Source organism: Odontomachus brunneus, unplaced genomic scaffold (genome assembly GCF_010583005.1).
Source record: "Odontomachus brunneus isolate Ranch 3 - 2012 unplaced genomic scaffold, Obru_v1 Obru_scaffold_014, whole genome shotgun sequence".
In the NCBI taxonomy this organism is placed as follows: Eukaryota; Metazoa; Arthropoda; class Insecta; order Hymenoptera; family Formicidae; genus Odontomachus; species Odontomachus brunneus.
Genome location: NW_022639464.1, coordinates 3,137,925 through 3,158,153, shown reverse-complemented (window position 1 = coordinate 3,158,153; position 20,229 = coordinate 3,137,925). Strand labels below are relative to the sequence as shown.

Below are 20,229 nucleotides of genomic sequence, written 5' to 3'. Positions count from 1 at the left end.
GAAAGCTATTTCTAAACTCATATTTCACATGCCTTTCTACTATATATACGTGGACGACATAGCATGCGCGGTTCCTTCTACTTCCATCTTAGAAATTATTTTAATAATAATACACTTAATTCATTTCACAACCCTTATAGAAATATCATACTAAGAATCATTGATAATTTCTTATTATCCAGTATTTTTAATACTGAAAATAAATAATTATCAATGATTCTTAGTATGATATTTCTATAAGGGAATAGATTACAATTTACTGCTAAAATAGGATCAAAATAACTAAACTTTTTAGATGTCACTTTAATTAATCAAAACAATCGTCTAATAATAAATTGGTATCATAAACCTACTTTAGTAGAATCTTAAATTATTTCTCGCACCATCATGTGAGCTAAAAAAGAAGTACATTCTTACACGGAATAAAATTTCCATTGGATATCCATTAGACATCCATCATGGAGATTCAGAACCTCTGAAACGTCCATAGAAAATCCATAAAGTCTCCATTCAACATCCAAATGTCCGCATCTTGGACCTCCATTGGACTTCTAGTGGACATTCTAATAATATTGCACAATATCACAGTAATATTGCAATATCTCAGTAATATTACATAATTTCACTCAGTGAAAAATTAAGTATTATTTTAAAAAATATATATAAAAGGGCTAATTTGAGTTCAAGCATAAATGTAATAGTGCTATTATATCATATAGATAAAGCCTTCCTTCCTTAATTCCAAAGGCATGGATTAAATTCACAGAAGGACACAGAGTATCTAGGCGATAGCTACTGCGGCTTATTATGATAGTCTCTCCTTTTTGTTTTTTTTCTCTTCCACGTGTTTACCGCTTCGATATCTTATGCTAATGTATATAAATTTGTTATTATTCGTATTGCTCTGACTTGGTGATATTGGCGTCGACAGGAACGTTTCACATTTCTATAGTAGCTTACTTTTATTTGAGGTAATTTATAATTTAAATATTTATTTTTATATATTGATATTACAATTCTTACTTATTTTTATTTTTTTTTGGAGTTTTTTAATGTTTAGAATTATGACAGACACATCATAATTTTTGGATCAAATTATCTACTGTAAAATCACTGTTCTCTTAACATTTTTGTCGATTGTAATGTCAAGAAGAACATTGAGATCTATTTGTTTCGCCCGAGTCACGATACCATCATTTTGTAATACTTTCCGTACAATCCTTGAGTAATTTTATTTTATTGTAATTATCACTGAAGAGGGTTCACGATTGAGCCGAAACGTTTGATGATTTATGTTATATTCAATAAAGGATTTCTCTATTTCCTAACATAAGGAAGGTTTTATCTATATGATATAATAGCACTATTACATCTGTGCTTGAACTCAAATTAGCCCTTTTATATATATTTTTTAAATTTAATTTTTTTGAGTTCTTTGTTCGGTTTTTTAAATAAGTATTATTTTGTTAAAAAAAATCTGGCATTTTATATTTTGTGTCGTTTCATTTATTCGTGAAATTCGTGTGGATTTGATTCCGTGTCAGACGGTCATTCATCTTTAAATGACTATGCTCTTCAATGCTTAAGGTAGTTTGGTCAAAAACGGTGAAGTCTCAGATCTTCTTGAAACTTAATTAATTTAGATATTAATACATATGTGTGTTAAATATGGGTTCGATTAACCGTAGTTTCCGAGAAATTACCGCTTATAGTTTACTCTTTTTCTCGATATCTTACATGGCGCTGAAAAAGTAAACACGTAAACACGCATTTGTCAATTGCAAATGACCTACGATAAAGATTAATATGAAAATTTGGGTTAAATTAATTGAATACTTACAGAAGTACATACTTCAGTTTCAGCGAAATTGACCGTACGTTATTAGACTATGATTAATCAGCAAAAATAAGTGACTTTTACTTTTTTGTTCGCGACCATGCTTTGCGGATGTGGCAACGTTGCATTCCTCGGAGCTTGGCGTCGCGCTAATTTGTAAATAAGTGAAAAGCTTTTCTTTCTAAAGTTTCTAAAGTAAGATTTTTATTTTACTCAGTGAAGAAAGAAAGGAGAATGAAAAAATATTTTGCCAAATGTTTGGAAAGTTGTAATTAAAAACTACAAATTTCTCTTAATCAAATTTATAATATATGTTTAAAACTTTATTAAACATAACTCATTTACACAACTTTAAATGTAAGAACTTAAATGTAAGTCTACTACATTGTGAAGAAATACTTAATGTCGAATTTTTATAATTATATAAAGTCTTTTTATCAACGCTATAAACTATATAAAGTTTTTTATCGACGCTTTAAACATTATAAAACATTTTATTTGCTTACAATTAGGAAAACAATGAATATTTTTTATTTATTAGAATTTTCTTGACAAGAAGATACCACTTTTAAGTGATCAATTATTGGGAGTGTGCATTAATTTTAAAGGATTTTCAAGAAATGGCGTAACTAGTACTATATCGCATCGGGCCATATTGTTGCTACCTTCATGTCAAAGCACCATCATGTGGTTTTAGTTTTCAGTATGTGTCATTTTGCCGAAGTTAAACAACATTGTTTTTTGAGCATTGAATATGTTGAATTTTGTGCCAACAAAACGCAATTTGCGGAAATCTTTGCTTTTTTGCTTCCATTTGAAGAAAAGTGCTGCTGAAAATCAACGAATGCTGTCGGAAGCTTATGGTGATTATACTCCATCGATTTTAACATGTGAATACTGGTTTCGACGCTATAAAAAAGGTGATTTTGATACGGAAGACAAGGAACGTCCAGACTAGCCGAAAAAGTTTGAAGATGAGGAAGTGGAAACTTTACTCGATCAAGACCCAAGTCAAACGCAACAAGAACTTGCAGAATCATTAAATGTTGATCGATCAACGATTTCCAGACGTTTGAAGGCCATTGGAATGATTCAAATGCAAGGGAATTGGGTACCGTACGAGTTGAAGCCGAGGGACGTCGAAAGGTGCAAAATGACCTGTGAATTGTTGCTTCAAAGACACAGAAGAAAAAGTTTTTTGCATCGTATCGTGACGGATGATGAAAAATGGATACGCTACGATAATCTGAAACGCAAAAAATCATGGTGCAGGCCAGGCCATAAATATCGACGGTAAAGCCGAATATTCATGGCGCCAAACGCATGCTCTGTATTTGGTGGGATGAGCTGGGTGTAGTGTATTATGAGCTGCTCCAACCCAACGAAACTATTACTGGGGAACGCTACCAACAACAATTGATGCAATTGAGCCAAGCATTGAAGCAAAAACGGCCAGATTACGCGAAAAGACACGACAGTGATTTTCCAGCACGACAACGCTCGGCCACATGTAACGAAACCGGTCAAGGAAACGTTAGAAACGCTTAACTGGGATGTCCTACCACACCCGCCGTATTCTCCAGATATTGCTCCTTCCGATTACCACCTATTTCGATCGATGACTCATGGCCTTTCTAGCAAATTACCTTTCCGATCAGGAAATTTTGTTGTTAGACTATCGCAAAATCCGTAAATGATTGCTTGAAATTCACTAATCCTTAAATAATGTTTAATCTCTCGAATCAAGTATGATATATCAAATGATGTATTATGAGCAATTAGTAAACAACCAATAGAAAACATTTTTAAAAAATCATAAAAGGCTTGCAGTGCATCGTGCATAGTCATTGTTGCTAGTTTTTTTCCTCGTAAATATAGCTTTCCACATATATTTTCTAATCCATTTACTTTAGTAGTCTCTTTTTCTACAGGTTGAGTAGGCTCGATGTAAACAGAAAAAATGTGTTCATCTGGTTTCGCTACAATCTGCAATATATCTGTACTTTTTCGTCGACTAGAAGTTTTGAGGTCAAAACAAATTATCTTACAATTATTAATTGACAAGGGTGTAAATTCAACGATAGGAATGACAGTATCTGTGCTACTATTATTTATTTCAAAAGAAATATTACTTTTATAGGTAATTCCTTCTTTACTCTCTAATGCTTTTCTCAAATTTTCTCTGTTCACAGCTAATTGTCTACGTGTCTTTGCCCTAATTGTTTTTGATTTTAGAGATCTATGAAACCTAAGTTTATCTACTTTTATACAATAAACTTCAGTATTATTACTAACAGAAAGTCCAAGTCTATTTTTTATATCAAATAAATAACCATTTCTTTCGTTTTTTAATAAAATAACAGATGTTCCTCGGAAATCTGCAGAATTATTTGTACTATAGTTCTTATTTGTAGGAAACTGATGAGAAATAATACTATTTAAAGACTCGTTTGAGTTGCTAGAAGCAGGAACAGAGTACCTAGAAGCATTATCAGCATATATGGAAAATATAGTTTTCAATTCTTTGTATAGATTGTTATCTTTAATAATAAATTTTTGTGAGCTAACTTCAGTTTTCTGATTTGACTTACTCTTACACCATGCTCCACATGCACAATTTTCATGTAAATTATATAAATGATCGGGTATACATTTAACAGCTGCTGATAATTTAATAATATTTTGCTTGCATTGAGAAATGGCGTACGAAAAATATTTTTTTAAGTGCGATATAATGCCTTTCTTATTCAACTCTTTGAACTTGGGTTTGATATTATATAGTTTTTTTGATAAGTTTTTCTTGACAGCCAACTTATACACACTTCTTTTTATATTATTTTTTAAGTTGTCGCGGTTAATAGCAGCCATTATCGTACTATTCTCATCGCCTACGAAAACCTTAACATTAAGTCCAACTTTTTTGAGTATAACACTGCGATTTATAAGTTCTAGTCCAACGTCTGCCTCCATTGCTTTTGCACTGCCTTGGAAGTTTTTCCTACAGTCGTGGTCATTTTTTGAATGACCCAAATCGCACATTTAACATTTTCTGTTTCGGGAATGATAGTCTAGTATTTTTCTTGTTAAAAAACCGATGATCGCACCAAATCCTATCATAACTTTTACCGTTTCCCCGTTTACTCCAACCCATGTCAAAAGATACGATGATGTTGACAATATTACCCAAAATCCTATTAAATTGTTTTGTATTATTATTATTGTTGTCTACGATTATTGTTGTCTCGTATATCTAATGTGCAGCTTCTTCGGATACAAACATTTCATCCACAAACTCATTTCGAATTTCTTCAGGCCTATTAGAAAAAGATAAAATAGAAATAATATTATATATTATCTCCTCTCTCTTTCTACTATCCTAAGGAAGCCGAAGAATAGAACACATATACACGAATTGAAACTATCCCCACTCCAGGGGCCGCTGAGGAGCTCCTCGGAAAAACTGGCTTCCCTATCTCAAATTAATCGTATAAAAAAAGTACTAATTGTTGGAAAAATATTACGAAGTCTTACAATTATTTGCGCAATTTTTTTATTTTTTCAAGCACTAGCTTTTCTCCTTCAAAGCAGAAATTTTACAACTACGTTTTGCGGCTTCTTCAATGATGGGTCCAACTTTTTGCTCGTACCTTCTGTACATTTTTGAGGAAATAGTTGGGACATCCAAAGCATGAAAAGCACTTACAACAATGGTGAATTGTGGTATAACACGAAATAATTAGTAGACAAGAGAGAGATATTAAAATAATATTTATCTAATATAGCAATTGTCGTTAAGTCGTTGTGGGTGCTTGCCTTCACGAAACGTTTCATATCATCGTTTATCCCATGTTTATCTCCTGTCGCTACTTCTGTGAATATCAAACAAGAATTATCCTTGATACGCAGTATTGAGTGTAATCCTACTTTCTTCTCTTCCACAGCATCTTCTAAAGACAACACTTTTTAACAAGAACGACATTTCAGATTTTTTCCAAGTAGTTGCAAGTTGATAACACGATTCCCTTCACATGGGTACTATTTTTTCTCCGAAGAAAGGTTGGGTCATTCAGCTTGTTTTTTGGTTAGGTATTCTTTGCTCTTTCTTTTCTTCTCTAACGCTTTATTTTTAATAAATCGCCCTTTATATCGCAGTTGGTTGTCATTATAACAACAAATTTTTCGCAATAATAAATAAATCAGTATGATTTAATACTTGTGAAGAACAACAAACTCCTATTTCCTTCCGTACCCAGGTCAGTTGTTTTTGTGAATAGAGATGCGACGTTGCCACGATCTATAGTTCCGCGACTACAACGCAATTCAGCATACTGTTTCTTTTTCTATCATTTCATGTATCATTTACTTTATCGATTTTTACTGTTCTGAGAGAACCAATAATGTTTAAAAATCTGTTTTTCATTTTCACTTAAAAGAATTCATCGGTTGTTGAACCGTTTATTTAAAATCTAATTTTGACTATCACAGTTGGGAAACACTACCTTAACCTCAAACGATCGTACGGGAACTGGTGATGCTATTGTGCTGTAATAATATCTTGGTGGATTGTATTTACAATATACTCTTATAGCGTTAAAAAATAATATAATATAATGACATATTTGTCGATAAATGTTTCAAAGGACGTAACAACAATTATAATGCGATTAATTCCACATAGCAGGAATACCCCAAATACATCATAGGGATATCTTGAAGATATCGCACATCTCAAATATATCTTTAGGATATCCCAATGATGGATATCTCTATTTTGGACATCTCTGCTGTGTGTAATATTGATACAATGTTATATAAGTGATCAAACTTTAACATACAACGTGCTTGCAAAAGAGAGAATATTCTTTCTTTCTCTCTCGAAATAGTTTGACAAAGTAATTACTCTGTAATTGAGTTCTTAATTGAGATCTCAGCTGGATCTTTTCAGTAGGACAGGTAGAACACAAAGTCATATAAAAATCAAAATAATGTCAAATGATATAAAAGTGATGTCATTTTGACGTTAAATGATATTATTCATGACAATTTCATGACATTGATGTTAAAATAATATCGGTGCTATGACAGATCTATTTTATGTCAATGTTGCAATAAAAATAAAAAAAGTTTTCACACTATTTAATACATATTTTAATTACAATCATCTTTTGTATTGTTAGGAATAGCTCAAATAAAACAATAGTCATAATTATATTAATTTAATATTTTTTTTGGCTGATAATTGACATAAATTTGTTCAATGTTTGGTCAAAATGATGTCAAATTGATATCATTTTGATTCTTATGTTCTACTTGGAAAGTAATGCAATAGAGATCGTACTGAAATTTAATAAAAAATTAAACGTGAAAATCTATTGCATCTATAATAGATATGCAATGGATGTCCACGATGGATGTTATATGGATATCCATCATCGATGAATTATGGACGTCTATTAGAGATCCACTTGTCGTCCACCGTGGAGATGGATGTCTGGTGCAGCTATGGATGATCTATGGACGTTTAATGGAAATTTTGTTCTGTGTGGGTTGTTAATCTAGTTGATAGAGCTTTTCATTTATCTCATCCATCTTTCCATAATTCGCACTTTTGTAGTTAATATCTTGCAAAACAGTTATCCTTTACATTTTATTTTTGACGTGAAAAATATACTGACCACACTTATTAAGTAATAGGACCACTCATCACATAAAATAAATAAATTTGACATTTTCATTTATTAAAGGAATTTCTGATTCAATTGAAAATATGGTTTTATCAACGGATCATAACGTATCTTTTTATCCACATAAAACATTATCTATATTTATAAAAATTAATAAAGACAAAATACAAAAAACAGAATTGCAATGTTGTTTACGAAATTGAATGTGATGATTGCAGTGCAACCTATGTTGGTCAAATAGGCAGGAAATTAATTACACGACTTCTGGAACATGAAATACCTATTAAAATAAAATATTAACAGGGGTACAAACTCATATTATAAATAATAGGCACACGTTTAAATAGGACGAGGTAAAAATTTTAGACGTAAAACCGGTTTATAGAAAAAGGCTGATATCCGAAATGTTATATATAAAAAAACAGAAGGATTAAACTTACAAAGTGACATCGATTTATTAGATGTTATTTATTTACCAATCATTAATAATTTATAAACTCAAGACAAATGCGACACTAAATCATAATATTTACTTTACATCAGTGCGTTACAGTGTGCGTGTGTATACATTCGTTACATTAAAAGCAAGAACTATATATATGGCAAGGTATAGAATCAACACATTGCTCGAAGTTTTATCGTTGATAAACACCGATGACATGTTTTCTCATTTAGATTAAATTGTTATGATTATTGTAAACGTAAATTAAATTTAATTCTCTTGAAGCCGTAGTGGGCAACTATAATTGTAGCAAAGAGTGAAGTTTATTTAATCAATATGGGAGGATTAACCGCACACTCTTTATCGGTTCCCAACAATTTCATTTTGCGGCACCTACATATCGTTGTAAATTGTTCGTGATCGTTGATCTATAAAGAAGTTTAATTACTGAAGAAAGTTCAAATTATGAACCTAAACGTTTATTAATATATGAATTATAAAAACGTTGTAATTTGACTAAATTATTACATAGTACCACTTAATCATTTAATTTGGCTCTCACTGGCCCTATTACATTATTGTTTGAGTAATCTTAGAGCCTAATTTAAATTAATTTTTTATTTAAAGAACATTCTAAACGTTGGATTGAATGATTTTGTTTGATTAAGAAAAGTTATCGTTTTAAATAATTCGTTTTTTAATCTGTAAGGTTTGTACTAATTAATATAATTCGGCTAAAAATTCAAGAGCAATCATATCGTCACTGATTGTGACTAACGTACATTCTGTCAATATCTGTTATACATATCTAATGTTATTATATTGATTTCAATGATTACCACTAAATGTAGCATAAAGGAAACTCTTTTAAATACTAAGAAAACATTGTAAATATAATGCTACAAATATATTGTCAAAGTTAGAGTCATTACTTTCTATTTGATCATTGAAGGCAAGCAACTTAGATTGTAGCCAGGAAGAAAAGAATGGGTGATTGTATTACGAGATAATTGATTTTAGTAAAGAATCACGGAGAAAAGAGAGTGCACTCGATGAAGTAATAAAAAGAGACAGTCAGTAATGCGTAAAAAGAAATATCAAATTTTTTTAAGATTACTTAAGCAAAATTATTGATTTTTTTTTGTAAAATGAGAAAATTAAGTAAATTAATTTTTTTTTCTTTCAACCAAGTAGTAAACTATTTAGGTCAAACAAAATTTGAAAAAATTAAACAACCTGATTAATTGAAACATTAGTCTCCTTAGATCATTACATTTACCGAATTTGTTTAAATGCAATACAATTTATTAAATCCAAAGAAAGATTTTTCTCCCTGTGCAGTACAAGATATGATATATATATTTCAAGATATATTTCAAGATATATTTCAAGATATATTACAAGATATGATATGATATATTTTGTAAATTATTTATTTTTTCCCACAATCTTTCTTCTTCTTCTTCTTTTTTTACTTTTTATGTTAGCGTAAAGACTATACTTTTTTCATTTTCGTACATATTACCTATATATTTACTAGGCCTTAGAACAGAGGCTTTAGAATATTGTTGTACTAATGTTTTGTATTTTGTATGCGCTTTTTTATTTTCATTATTTTTCTTATATAAAATTATAAAGACACAGTCACTAGTATATTATCCGCTATAATCATTATCATTATTATTATCGATTGCTTACTATATACCTATGCCTCTTGTGTTCTTATTTTTTCATCGTTTGTTCAGCGCTTCGAGTCATATACCAAGGAGAGAAAAAGACATATTGAATGTGCTCACTATCAGCGCAATGTGAGACAAGCGATAAGTTTTTGTTTTCGTTTTGACAGGAAAGTAAATTTTATATTCTACTAATATATGATATGATGTTTAATAGCAAACTGTTATACTCGATACGTATTTATTTAACAAACCTATTGATCCACAAAATGTCATTTTACTAAAAGTTAAAATTTATCTTTTCTTTAAATTTGTATATTTGGATATAATATGATAATAATAATTATATACAGGGTGTCCCACCTAATTTGACCATCTTAAATATCTCGCTTATGTTTTAAGATAGGAGGATACCAAAGAGGAACATTATTCAGTTCGAGGAGACAAATACTGTAAAAAACAAAAAATTTTTCTCAAGGTTATATTTTTTAGGATTACAAGGTCATTATCATTTTTTTATATGAGATTACATATTTTTATCATCGCGATATAATAGAAAAAAAATATGATAGAAAAAGAACAAGAAAAATTTCGTTTTTTACGTCTCCTAGAATCTCCTATTTTCGTTTCCTAGAACTGAATATGATGTCCCCCTTTGGCATCTTCATAAAACATCATAAAACATCAATTGAAGATAGTCAAGTTAGGTAGGACACTCTGCATATATGTGTATATATATATATATATATATATATATATATTGAAATATGATAAACCGTAGCGGTATATATGCAACCTATTCCTTACATTTTTATATATAATTTGTCGATGGAAAACAATGTAAGAATATAAGTGTGCGTAAGAATATACTGCGATATTTTCACTTACTGCGATTTTTACAAGTAGTGTACATTGAAATGACGCAAACAGTACCTATATTTGTATTCTTATATTGTTAATTTTTCGTTAACATATTATGTATATAAAAGTGAAAGATGGATTGCGCATATACGTTTACCATTTATTTCAATGAATTAGGTTAGGGTTAGTTTTTCTATGTACACATTATGTGCAAAAATTACGTTCAATTTATGAAACTCTTTTTATTAATAACTTTTCAATAAACAACGAACAACGGCAAAAACTTTTACAAACTAATCAAAACTATGTCCTTGATAACATATATCAAGATTATTGAAATTGGTGAGGTCGCCCCTAATGTAAACATTTACCGTTATTTTTTTCTATTTGTCGTTGCGCCCAATATCAGAACGTCACTCAATTTTGAAAATCATTGTCATGTAGTTATTGATGCAATGAAATGTGATACGAATGGGATTTATAACGTTTAAGTATTCGCAAAATACTTTTTCTAGATATTCCAGTAGAGAAATATTAAAAGTTCATTTGTAGATTATGAACTATTGTTGTTAATACAATTTCATTATTTTCATCAATGACAGTCTTTTACCATTTTCTCTTTCCTTCATGAACATTCTCATCTTTTGAAAATTCTTTTACAACTCGGTAAAATGAAGAGGGTAATGGAATAATATTTCTCTCAGAATATATCATTTGACGTATAAAACAAATGTTTCATAGACGTTTCTTTGAGCTTCATCATAAATGAAAATCATATCAATTTTCTCTACTACAGTTAATCTTTCCATTTTAACTAAGTAAACTATTCTTACTTAAATGATACACAACAACGAAACGACATTTTCATATTATATATTTGATTCTCAGCGAGCAACGAAACGGACATGGCATGCGAAACAAAACTCGCGGTCCAAATACGTGAAAAAGGATTAATTTTGTCTTAGGGAACAAAATTCAAGAGCTGAGCTATATTCAAAACGAAAGAAAACTCACGAAACCAAACGCCATACGATAACACAGATATGAAACGAAACGAAATACGTCAAAAGTAGGAATGAATACAAAACAAAACTCGAGGAAAGTTTCGACCCAGGAACAAAACTAAAAGCAAATGCTGTACATTTAGTCCGGTGTAAAGCGAAAATAAATAATAACTAATGTTGGAATGTTAACTTCACACGTCCATATATGCTCCGTCATTAAATAGCCCATCTGTATACATCTTTAATGTGTGAGAAATTTCGCACAGTTGATCTTTGCATATTGTGCAAGCTGTTTGGATTTTTCTCAAATGTTTTCGATTTTTATGACAGTTTATGTTAAGCCACAATGCAACTAACAGGAAGATGTCACTTGGAGTTTATTCGAAGGTTTTGAATTTAATTCAAATACGGATTACTCCATGTGCAATAACTTAGTAAAAGATCCGAAGACAGGGAAAGAGAAATAATGCGTTGTTAAAGGTAAATATCTAGTTTGATATAAAAGGAATCCTATTAATATTAATATTTATATTAATATTTAAATAATATATGCACAAATAATAAATTAATTTTTCTCGATTGTACTATGAAAATATTTTGTATCTCTTAATTCTGTCAGATAAAATTTAGAGATTTACTTTTTCTGAACAGGAACAACATTCGGGAAAATTAGAAAAGCATATCGTTAAGATACATTCTGAAAGTGTTGCATATATAAATATTACTGTTGAAAGAATTCGAAGGGCCCAGTTGAAAAAAAAAAAAATAGTGATGAAACTGAAACTGAGATGCTTTCTCATGAAGATATGATGAGTTCCTTCACTTCAAGTTCATCATCTTTATCCCTTCCACAGACGTCTCAGTCCACATAACAGCAAGATATTTCTCGAAAAAAACGCATTTGTGCATCGAAGATAAGCATTACGATGACTGCTAAAACTCTTCGCACAGCATGTGTTGAATTGACGACAAACAATGGCTGTCCATTCACTTTATTGGAAGATTCAGATATGAAAATGATATTAGATCCTATCATTGCGGCTCTAAAAGAACAAGCTCCTCTGACACTGAAAAATGATAGGAAAATTGTGCGCATCTGGGTGATAGAAGAAGTTGCAAAATTGAGAGACAAAATCCGAAAAGAAATGATAGGAAAAATGATATGTTTAAAATTTAATACAACTACTCGATTGGATCATTCAGTCATTGGTATTTAGTTCATTAATACTCATTAATATTCATTAATATTCAGTTCTGCCAAGAAAACAAATTAATTCTTTGATGTTTATGTATAAAGCAACTGCATAAATGTCATACCTCAGAAAACTTGGAATTCTTCAAGTATTATTATCATATGGCATATTACCAAGACAAATTTATGCAGTCACTACTGATAATGCTACAAATATCGTAAGAACTGTCACTCTTCTAGGAAAAGAAGTAATGAATCATATCTACGATTGTGACAGCGAAGAAGATGATCCTGATTCTAGCTGTGATGAGAACAATTATACTGATAACAACTGCGCAAAATTCTCTGATATCGACATTGAGACAACTCAGAACATAATATCCCGAATATTGATAAGAAGAATGACTCGACACTCGATATTAAATATTTTAAATGGCCTCAGCAAGTGGAGGATGTGAAAAACAGCTTGATAGAACAAGGTATTATGGGAAAGTGTGTTGCACATACATTACAACTTCCAGTTTGGGATGTGCTTCGATCTCCATAAGTTGTCACGCTTATTGATAAGATTCGTACCGTATGCCGAGCACTCAGGTCACCAATTGCCAGTGAATATTTACGCGCCTTAAACTTGACAAAACCCTCACTTGATAATGAAATTCGATAGCACTCAACTGCGGACATGATACTCAGTCTTTTGCGCCTCCAAGATGTATGCTACGAAGCTATGAAGCACTGTAAGAAAAAAATCGATTTATCTGATGCAAAGAATGGGAAGCTGCCATTGAAATTTCGGACTCATTGTTTCTGCTAAGATAGCTACTACAATCTGCAATTACAATCTGAGGAACTTACTGTAGGAGACTTTTTTGCAACTTGGTTGAGATGTAAACTAGATACTGCATCCAAAACAAGTGGTCTCGCACAAGAAATTGCAGCAGCTATGGAAAGACGTGAGAAGCGTTTATTAGATTCAGATACCATTGTGGCTGCCATCTATATGGATCCAAGATATCAAGTGCTTCTAAGCGAAGAACATCAACGAAGAGCACAAAATCATCTGTTATTGCTGTGGTATCGAATGCAATATGTGAAAAACAGTTCTGAATCTTGTAGCTGTAGCGAATCTGAACATGATGTGGACAATGAAATAGATGCACTGTGTGTGTGTGTGTGTGCGTGCGTGTGCGTGCGTGTGCGTGTGTGTGTGTGTATGTGTGTGTGTGTGTGGATATAGATGACCCACTAGAAAACCTTCTTAAACAACAAGAAAATAAAAATCATATCGCACAACCTAAACGCTTTAAACATATTTCGATAATCAAACGACTTGCTTCGCGATTTTTCCCTCGATTAAAACAAAATGAAAATGTATTGCAATATTGGGAAACAAGATGCGACAGTCTCGAGCTTAGAGAATTAGCATTTATCGTATTGTCATTGCCAATGATACATATTAGTGTAGAGCGAGTATTCTCGAACTTAAAATATGTTCGTTCAGTTTTAAGAGGTAACCTAGATTTATGCGTGACAGATGATATTTTAGTTACAAGATGTAATAATTTGTTTATACGACGGGAATAAGCCAGTTTAATTAATGTATTTAAACGTATTTATTTAACATATATTTATTAATAATTTATTTATTAACTCGGGAAGTTGCCAGTGAGAACTAACTCGCATTAAGTTGCGGCGATTTCACCGAGTGATATTCAGACGCAACGTTTCGGACGGAACTGTAGATATCGTTGCTAGTAGAGTAACAACATCGAATTGCACCATACTGAACATTCTATAAATGACAGCGTAAAATGCCACGAATGTAACCCAGGTTCTAATAAAATTCATCTATTCGTCATGCTGCGATAATTTTTATCGTCGAGAGTTTGTTTAACATTTATTAATATATGTACATATATATTTATAACGAATTCATCATACGAAATACCATGCACAGCTATTCGCTTCGTACGTACGCGGTGACCGCGTACAATCCGCAACAGACGCATTTAGTTTCATATCAAGTGCAAAAACAAAATTCTTTTCAATATAATTTCGATTCTCAATACAAAACTTTAATTATTTATTTTCGTTTTGCACTGGGTGCGGGACTAAATGTACAGCATTTGCTTTTAGTTTTGTTCCTGGGTAGAAATTTTTCTTGAGTTTTGTTTTGCGTGCCATCTCTGCAACAAAATAACTATCATGTTACAGAAATCGTATTAAAATTTAAAAATGTATTAGAAATTTAAGAATGTATTAGAAATCGTAAGTTATATTATTGTTTATAAAACACGTTTCCTATTTAGCAACATAAAAGTCATGTTCTCTATGTTGTTCGTTGAAAATTAAATTTTGTTTAAGTTCGTTGTAATAGAATATAGTAGTATACTAATCATTTTATTCCTGTGTATCATTTATGTATCTTGAAGAAAATACCCCATCACGTTTCTTATTTTATTAAGTTGTAAAAGAATTTTCAGAACATTGAAATGTTTATCGACTATACTTTAATTACCTTTCATTGGACGTGTTTAAAAGTGTAACTCATCAGAAGTTGAGACTCATCTTTTAAAGTATTTAATAAAATAAATACTAATAAATTGAAAATTATCATTTAATAATTTAAACTCTGTTTTCCTTATTTGACTTCCAATACCCTTAAGTATGTTGTCGTTGAATTTGTCATGGAAAGGGTTATAAATGTAGTTTGTTGTAGTAAAAAGGTGTTTAAAAAATTCCCATTAAAAACATGAAGTTGACTTTCATTTCACCATGACACTTCACCGAAAAATCAAACCAACAGCACAACAATACATACCCTTTGAAACCCTACAATTTTCGTCTGAAACATTTCTTTTCATATTGCTTTATTTTTTATATATTTAGACATTGAAGTATCTCGCCCTATATAATTTGCTCTCGTATGAGCGAGAATTGTATCTTGATTAATAAAATATGCTCAGAAACGATGCCTCACCCGTAAATAAACGCTTCACGTCATAATCTTGCTCGCGTATATGAGTCATAAATGAAAATGTTTCAGGTATTTTACGTATTTTCTTTGAATTTGAATATTTCATCTTGTACCAAAAGCCAATGGGCTGCAAGCTTTTTCGAGAAAAAGTGTTCTCTTTATCGTATCGCCTCTTTCCTACCCTTTCTTGACAACACGCAGTAACATCGCGAGTTTTTATGGCCTCGGATTCTGTAACCTTACTGTAACTCAACTCCGGAAACATCATAAAGCAGGCGAAAGTTGCTACGTAACCGTAGCGACGCTCCTCGCGCTGAAGAGCGCCATTTAACTTTCGCGATTCAGTAATCGGACACAGAGTCGCATTTATGAATATAAATCGGCGCGCGTGTATTCTCGTTCACAGGATGGGAAATTATACGGCTTCACCGCGACGACCGGATTTTCGGATTTAAATTCAACGTCAAAAAATTTACAAACGATTTAGTATTGAGCGAACTATTTTTATCAGTTGCGTCACTAGTGATCTGCGATTTTTTAACAACACTCTCTACTGCCTACTATTACTTTGAAATTACAATCTCGTTTCAACATTATTTATCTCCAATATGTTTCACAATGTTCCTGTCTTCATTGATGTGATGTGATGTGAAAATCGCAATATGGCTGCCTTTCTTTAGTACGTTAGCAGTGATAGTAACTGCCCAATGTAATTGTAATGAAAAAATATTTAAAAAATTCGAGTTCCATTAAAAAATATAAAATTAACTTTCATTTTACCTTGACAATTCACCCGAAAGTCAAATTAACAGCACAACAATATATACCCTTTAAAACCCTACAATAGTCTGAAAATTTCTTTTCATATTGCTTTATTTCTTATAACTGATAGATACTTTATAAGTGATATTAATTAAGCGTTCAAATCACGGCCGTGATTTTTTATCTCTTCTCTAATGCGTGAACAGTTAGACAATTTTCGCTGTGTATGTAATGTAAATTTCATTAAACTTTCACGTAACTACTTTTATGATTTATCCTTTTAATGAAGCCTCTACTGCCCTAAGATGTTACGTAATAAACTCGTTTAAACATATAACAGAATAATGTAACATATAAAAAATAGGTACATAACAAAGTCTAATAACAAATAAAGTGATTAGAAAAATGATATAATATGCTATAATTAATTATCGAGCTGCTGATCGCTCTCTTTTCAACTCCGCTTCAACGTTACTCCGCCGTTATTGTCCCAACTCGCTCGTTCCTGCATTCACTCTCTGACTCATCCTTTCCTTCGTCCCGGCTCGCGAGACTCACCCTTTCTTCTCGCGCAGCTCACTTTCCGCTCTATTCTAGCGCCTCCACTCTCTCTAACTTAGCGTCATTCAACGCCACCCGTGCCTGAGTTTCCGCGTGTTCCGTCGGTAACGATAGCCGCGCTGTTTAGTGTCGACACGTTTCCGCAACATAATATTTTAGACATCTTTTTTTTTTTATCAACACTCATATAACATGTAGGGCTTAACGTCGCCACCGATGAACGTGACGAACGTGTTCATGTCGTGCAATTATTTCGTTCTCTATTTAATATAAAATATTTCTTGCTCATTAAAATTAAGTATGTTATCTTTATGCGCCACAGTACCATAAAACCGCTTAGGCTCACTCCAGAATCTTATGTATGCAACTTCCGTGATACGAAACGTAATATAAATTAATTACGATGATAGATAGTTGGATGTATGTGGCTAAGGGACAGAGCTTCACGTCTATAGTATATAGCTTATGAAAGGAGCTACTAATAAGTGACCACTTATTTAAAAGAGTTGAAACGATCACTATCGTATACTTTATTCTGTTTACTCCGAGTACACGGCCACACTTCCTACTCGTCTCGCGGTTATCGCCATATTGACTTCTTTTTCCGGCCCTCTCGCAGAAAGGGGAGATACGCAAACGGTAGTTGCCAAATCACGAGTATCGGCCGCTGCCGACAACTAGGAAGCCTTACATACATAATTCATGTTTTAGACAACTAGGAAGCCTTACATACATAATTCATGTTTTAGACATTTTTTTCTATCAACACTCATACAACATAGGGCTTAACGTCGCCGCCGATGAACGTGACGAACGTGTTCATGTCGTGCAATTATTTCGTTCTCCATTTCATAGGAAATATTTCTTGCTCATTAAAATTAGGTGTGTCATCTTCATGCGCCACTGTACCATAAAATGGCATAGGTTCTTTCGGATTCTTATGTACGCATTATCTGTCATATAAACCGAGGTACAAGGCTAATTATGAGAGGTTGTTAGACGTATGCAACAAAGGAGCAGAATTTCACATCTGTATCATATATCGAACATAATTAATATTTTGTGTGTGTGGGTAGCGTAGAAAAGATTTGTAATGCGACTTTGTAACCCCATATGGGGAACAATAAAGGATATACATACATACATAATTAATATTTTAGATACTCATACATACTCAACACTCATACATGTAGTGGCTTTTTTCAGGGCCACCAAATTTTATAACGATGGAACGATACTCGAACGCATAAAATATAAAATAATTATCTCGCGTGTTTATACAACACTAAAATTAAAAATACTCTACTTCGGCAACCTATACAAGCGCTATATTGTAGCAGTATTCTATATTGATTCAGTATTCTATATTGAAATAAATATATTTTTTTTTCAAGAGCAGCTATTAAGAAGCACTTGTCGAAGCCTCCTGAAAACCCTTCCCCAGGATCTCCTTTTACATTACAGTAATTTCCTTGCTAACAAGAAAAAATGTATGGACGTTCGAGCGAGCGAAACAGTCGTCGGGACACCGCATATTGCTCACGTATAGACGAGCAGTGAATTTTCTTAGTGTGCGTTACATGTATTTTAGGACGGCATTTCTGTCCATGACGTCTTATAATGCTATCTTTCTCGCTTTTACGTCTGCGATAGACGATGGAAGATTGCCGCGACTCCCACCAGTATTCCCTCTCCAAGCGTCCGACGATCATATACCACTAGTCCCCTCCGCCACAACGTGCTGCTCGTGCCGCACCAATAGGCAGCAGTGTGTGAGTGACGCGTGCGAGTCACACGGATATACGGACGGCGATAACGTCGGTGCGTGTACAAGTTGATTACAATGACAGTCCGGAGGATGTACATGCCAAAGTGGCACAGCGTCTATACCATATATCTAACAACAAAAAAATGTTCTATTCGTAAACCTACAGGTAACCCTGTACCTACTATTTACGGCAAATGTATCTACCAGCGAGGCAGTAACAGTTGGAACAATTGACGACACTGCCGTCATGGCATCTCACTCAAATGCGATAGTCGCTTCAAATATTCTTCAATCCAGCCTTGATAGAATATCTTCCTAGACAAGAAACTGAAAGATCAATGTAAATGAGACAAAGTCGGTCCATGTTACGTTCACGACAAGACGACAAATTTGCGCACCAATTAGAATAAACAACCTGGAAGTCCCACACGCCGAACACGTGAAATTCTGGGCATTTACTTAGACAAGGATAGACACAAATATCAAATCGTTCATGAAAGATAAGGCAAGGTATAATCGCGTGATTTACGAACTTAAGAAGGCTAAAAAGAAAATAATGGAATTGAAGGACAGGACAGACATTAGCGACTGGAAGTAGTTCACACAAATGGAAGCGTAAGTACAAGTTATCTGAATGTCTAATCCCATCTCGATATCTCATCTAATTTTTCATCTTTCGTCTGATTTAGGCTGTATAAGAAAACTACCGAAAAAACCGAAGAAGAAAGTTAGACACGTCGTTCCGACTGTGCGTTTTCTAAAGCGTTGAGTAAACGCTTTAACTTCTTTCGAAGTATTTTCATATCTGTGCAATATTCTCGCAGAACTCCCATTGTGTTGTCACAAGCGTTTGTAGTTTGCATTTCTAATTCACGTACTTTGGATCGAAAAATTTAGGATCCAATTTGTCAGGAGCGATGTAATATTGACAAACAACAAAAATTTCTGTGGATTCGTTACGTGAGGTTTGAGTAGCGTGTACCTGTAATTAAAATCATGACAGTAACGAATCGCAGTTAATGATTAGATTTTTTACAAGTGTCAGTTATCCCATAAGTAATTGCTAAATATTAAATGTATCTTTTTTCTGTTTCAAATTAAAGTTTCTTTTGTTATTAGAAAAAAATTTATTTAAATTTACAAAGTGATTTATTTGTATTTTACTTACTTTTAAAACAAATATTTTTTAAATATATTTTTTACATACTTGTTACACATACTTTTTACATTTAAAAGGATCTATTCTCTACTTTTAAATAAATCATTTGTTTTCGTACATGGATGTATCATATGTATAATATAAATCGTCTATCAGTTAAAGTGACATTGGCGAAGTAGGTAAGGTGAACAACCCAAGAAACAGAAGTCTTAGGTTCGAATCCCAGCATGGTAAGCAAATTTTCGAAGTACAATTTAAATTGAATTAAGTAGCGTGTGAAACAATAAAGTGGAAAATTTAAGAAAA

General features: G+C 32.4%; 1 protein-coding gene across 1 annotated transcript in view; it reads right to left on the bottom strand.

Moving 5' to 3' along the window:
• Positions 1 to 19,622: 19,622 nt before the first annotated feature.
• LOC116841247 (pre-rRNA 2'-O-ribose RNA methyltransferase FTSJ3-like) overlaps positions 19,623 to 20,229 on the bottom strand; it is a 3,752-nt gene continuing 3,145 nt past the window's right edge. Inside the window, exon 2 of the mRNA XM_032808952.1 lies at positions 19,623 to 19,746. Coding sequence (XP_032664843.1) covers positions 19,630 to 19,746 — 117 coding nt within the window. The 3' untranslated portion in view covers positions 19,623 to 19,629. The remainder of the gene's footprint in view (positions 19,747 to 20,229) is intronic.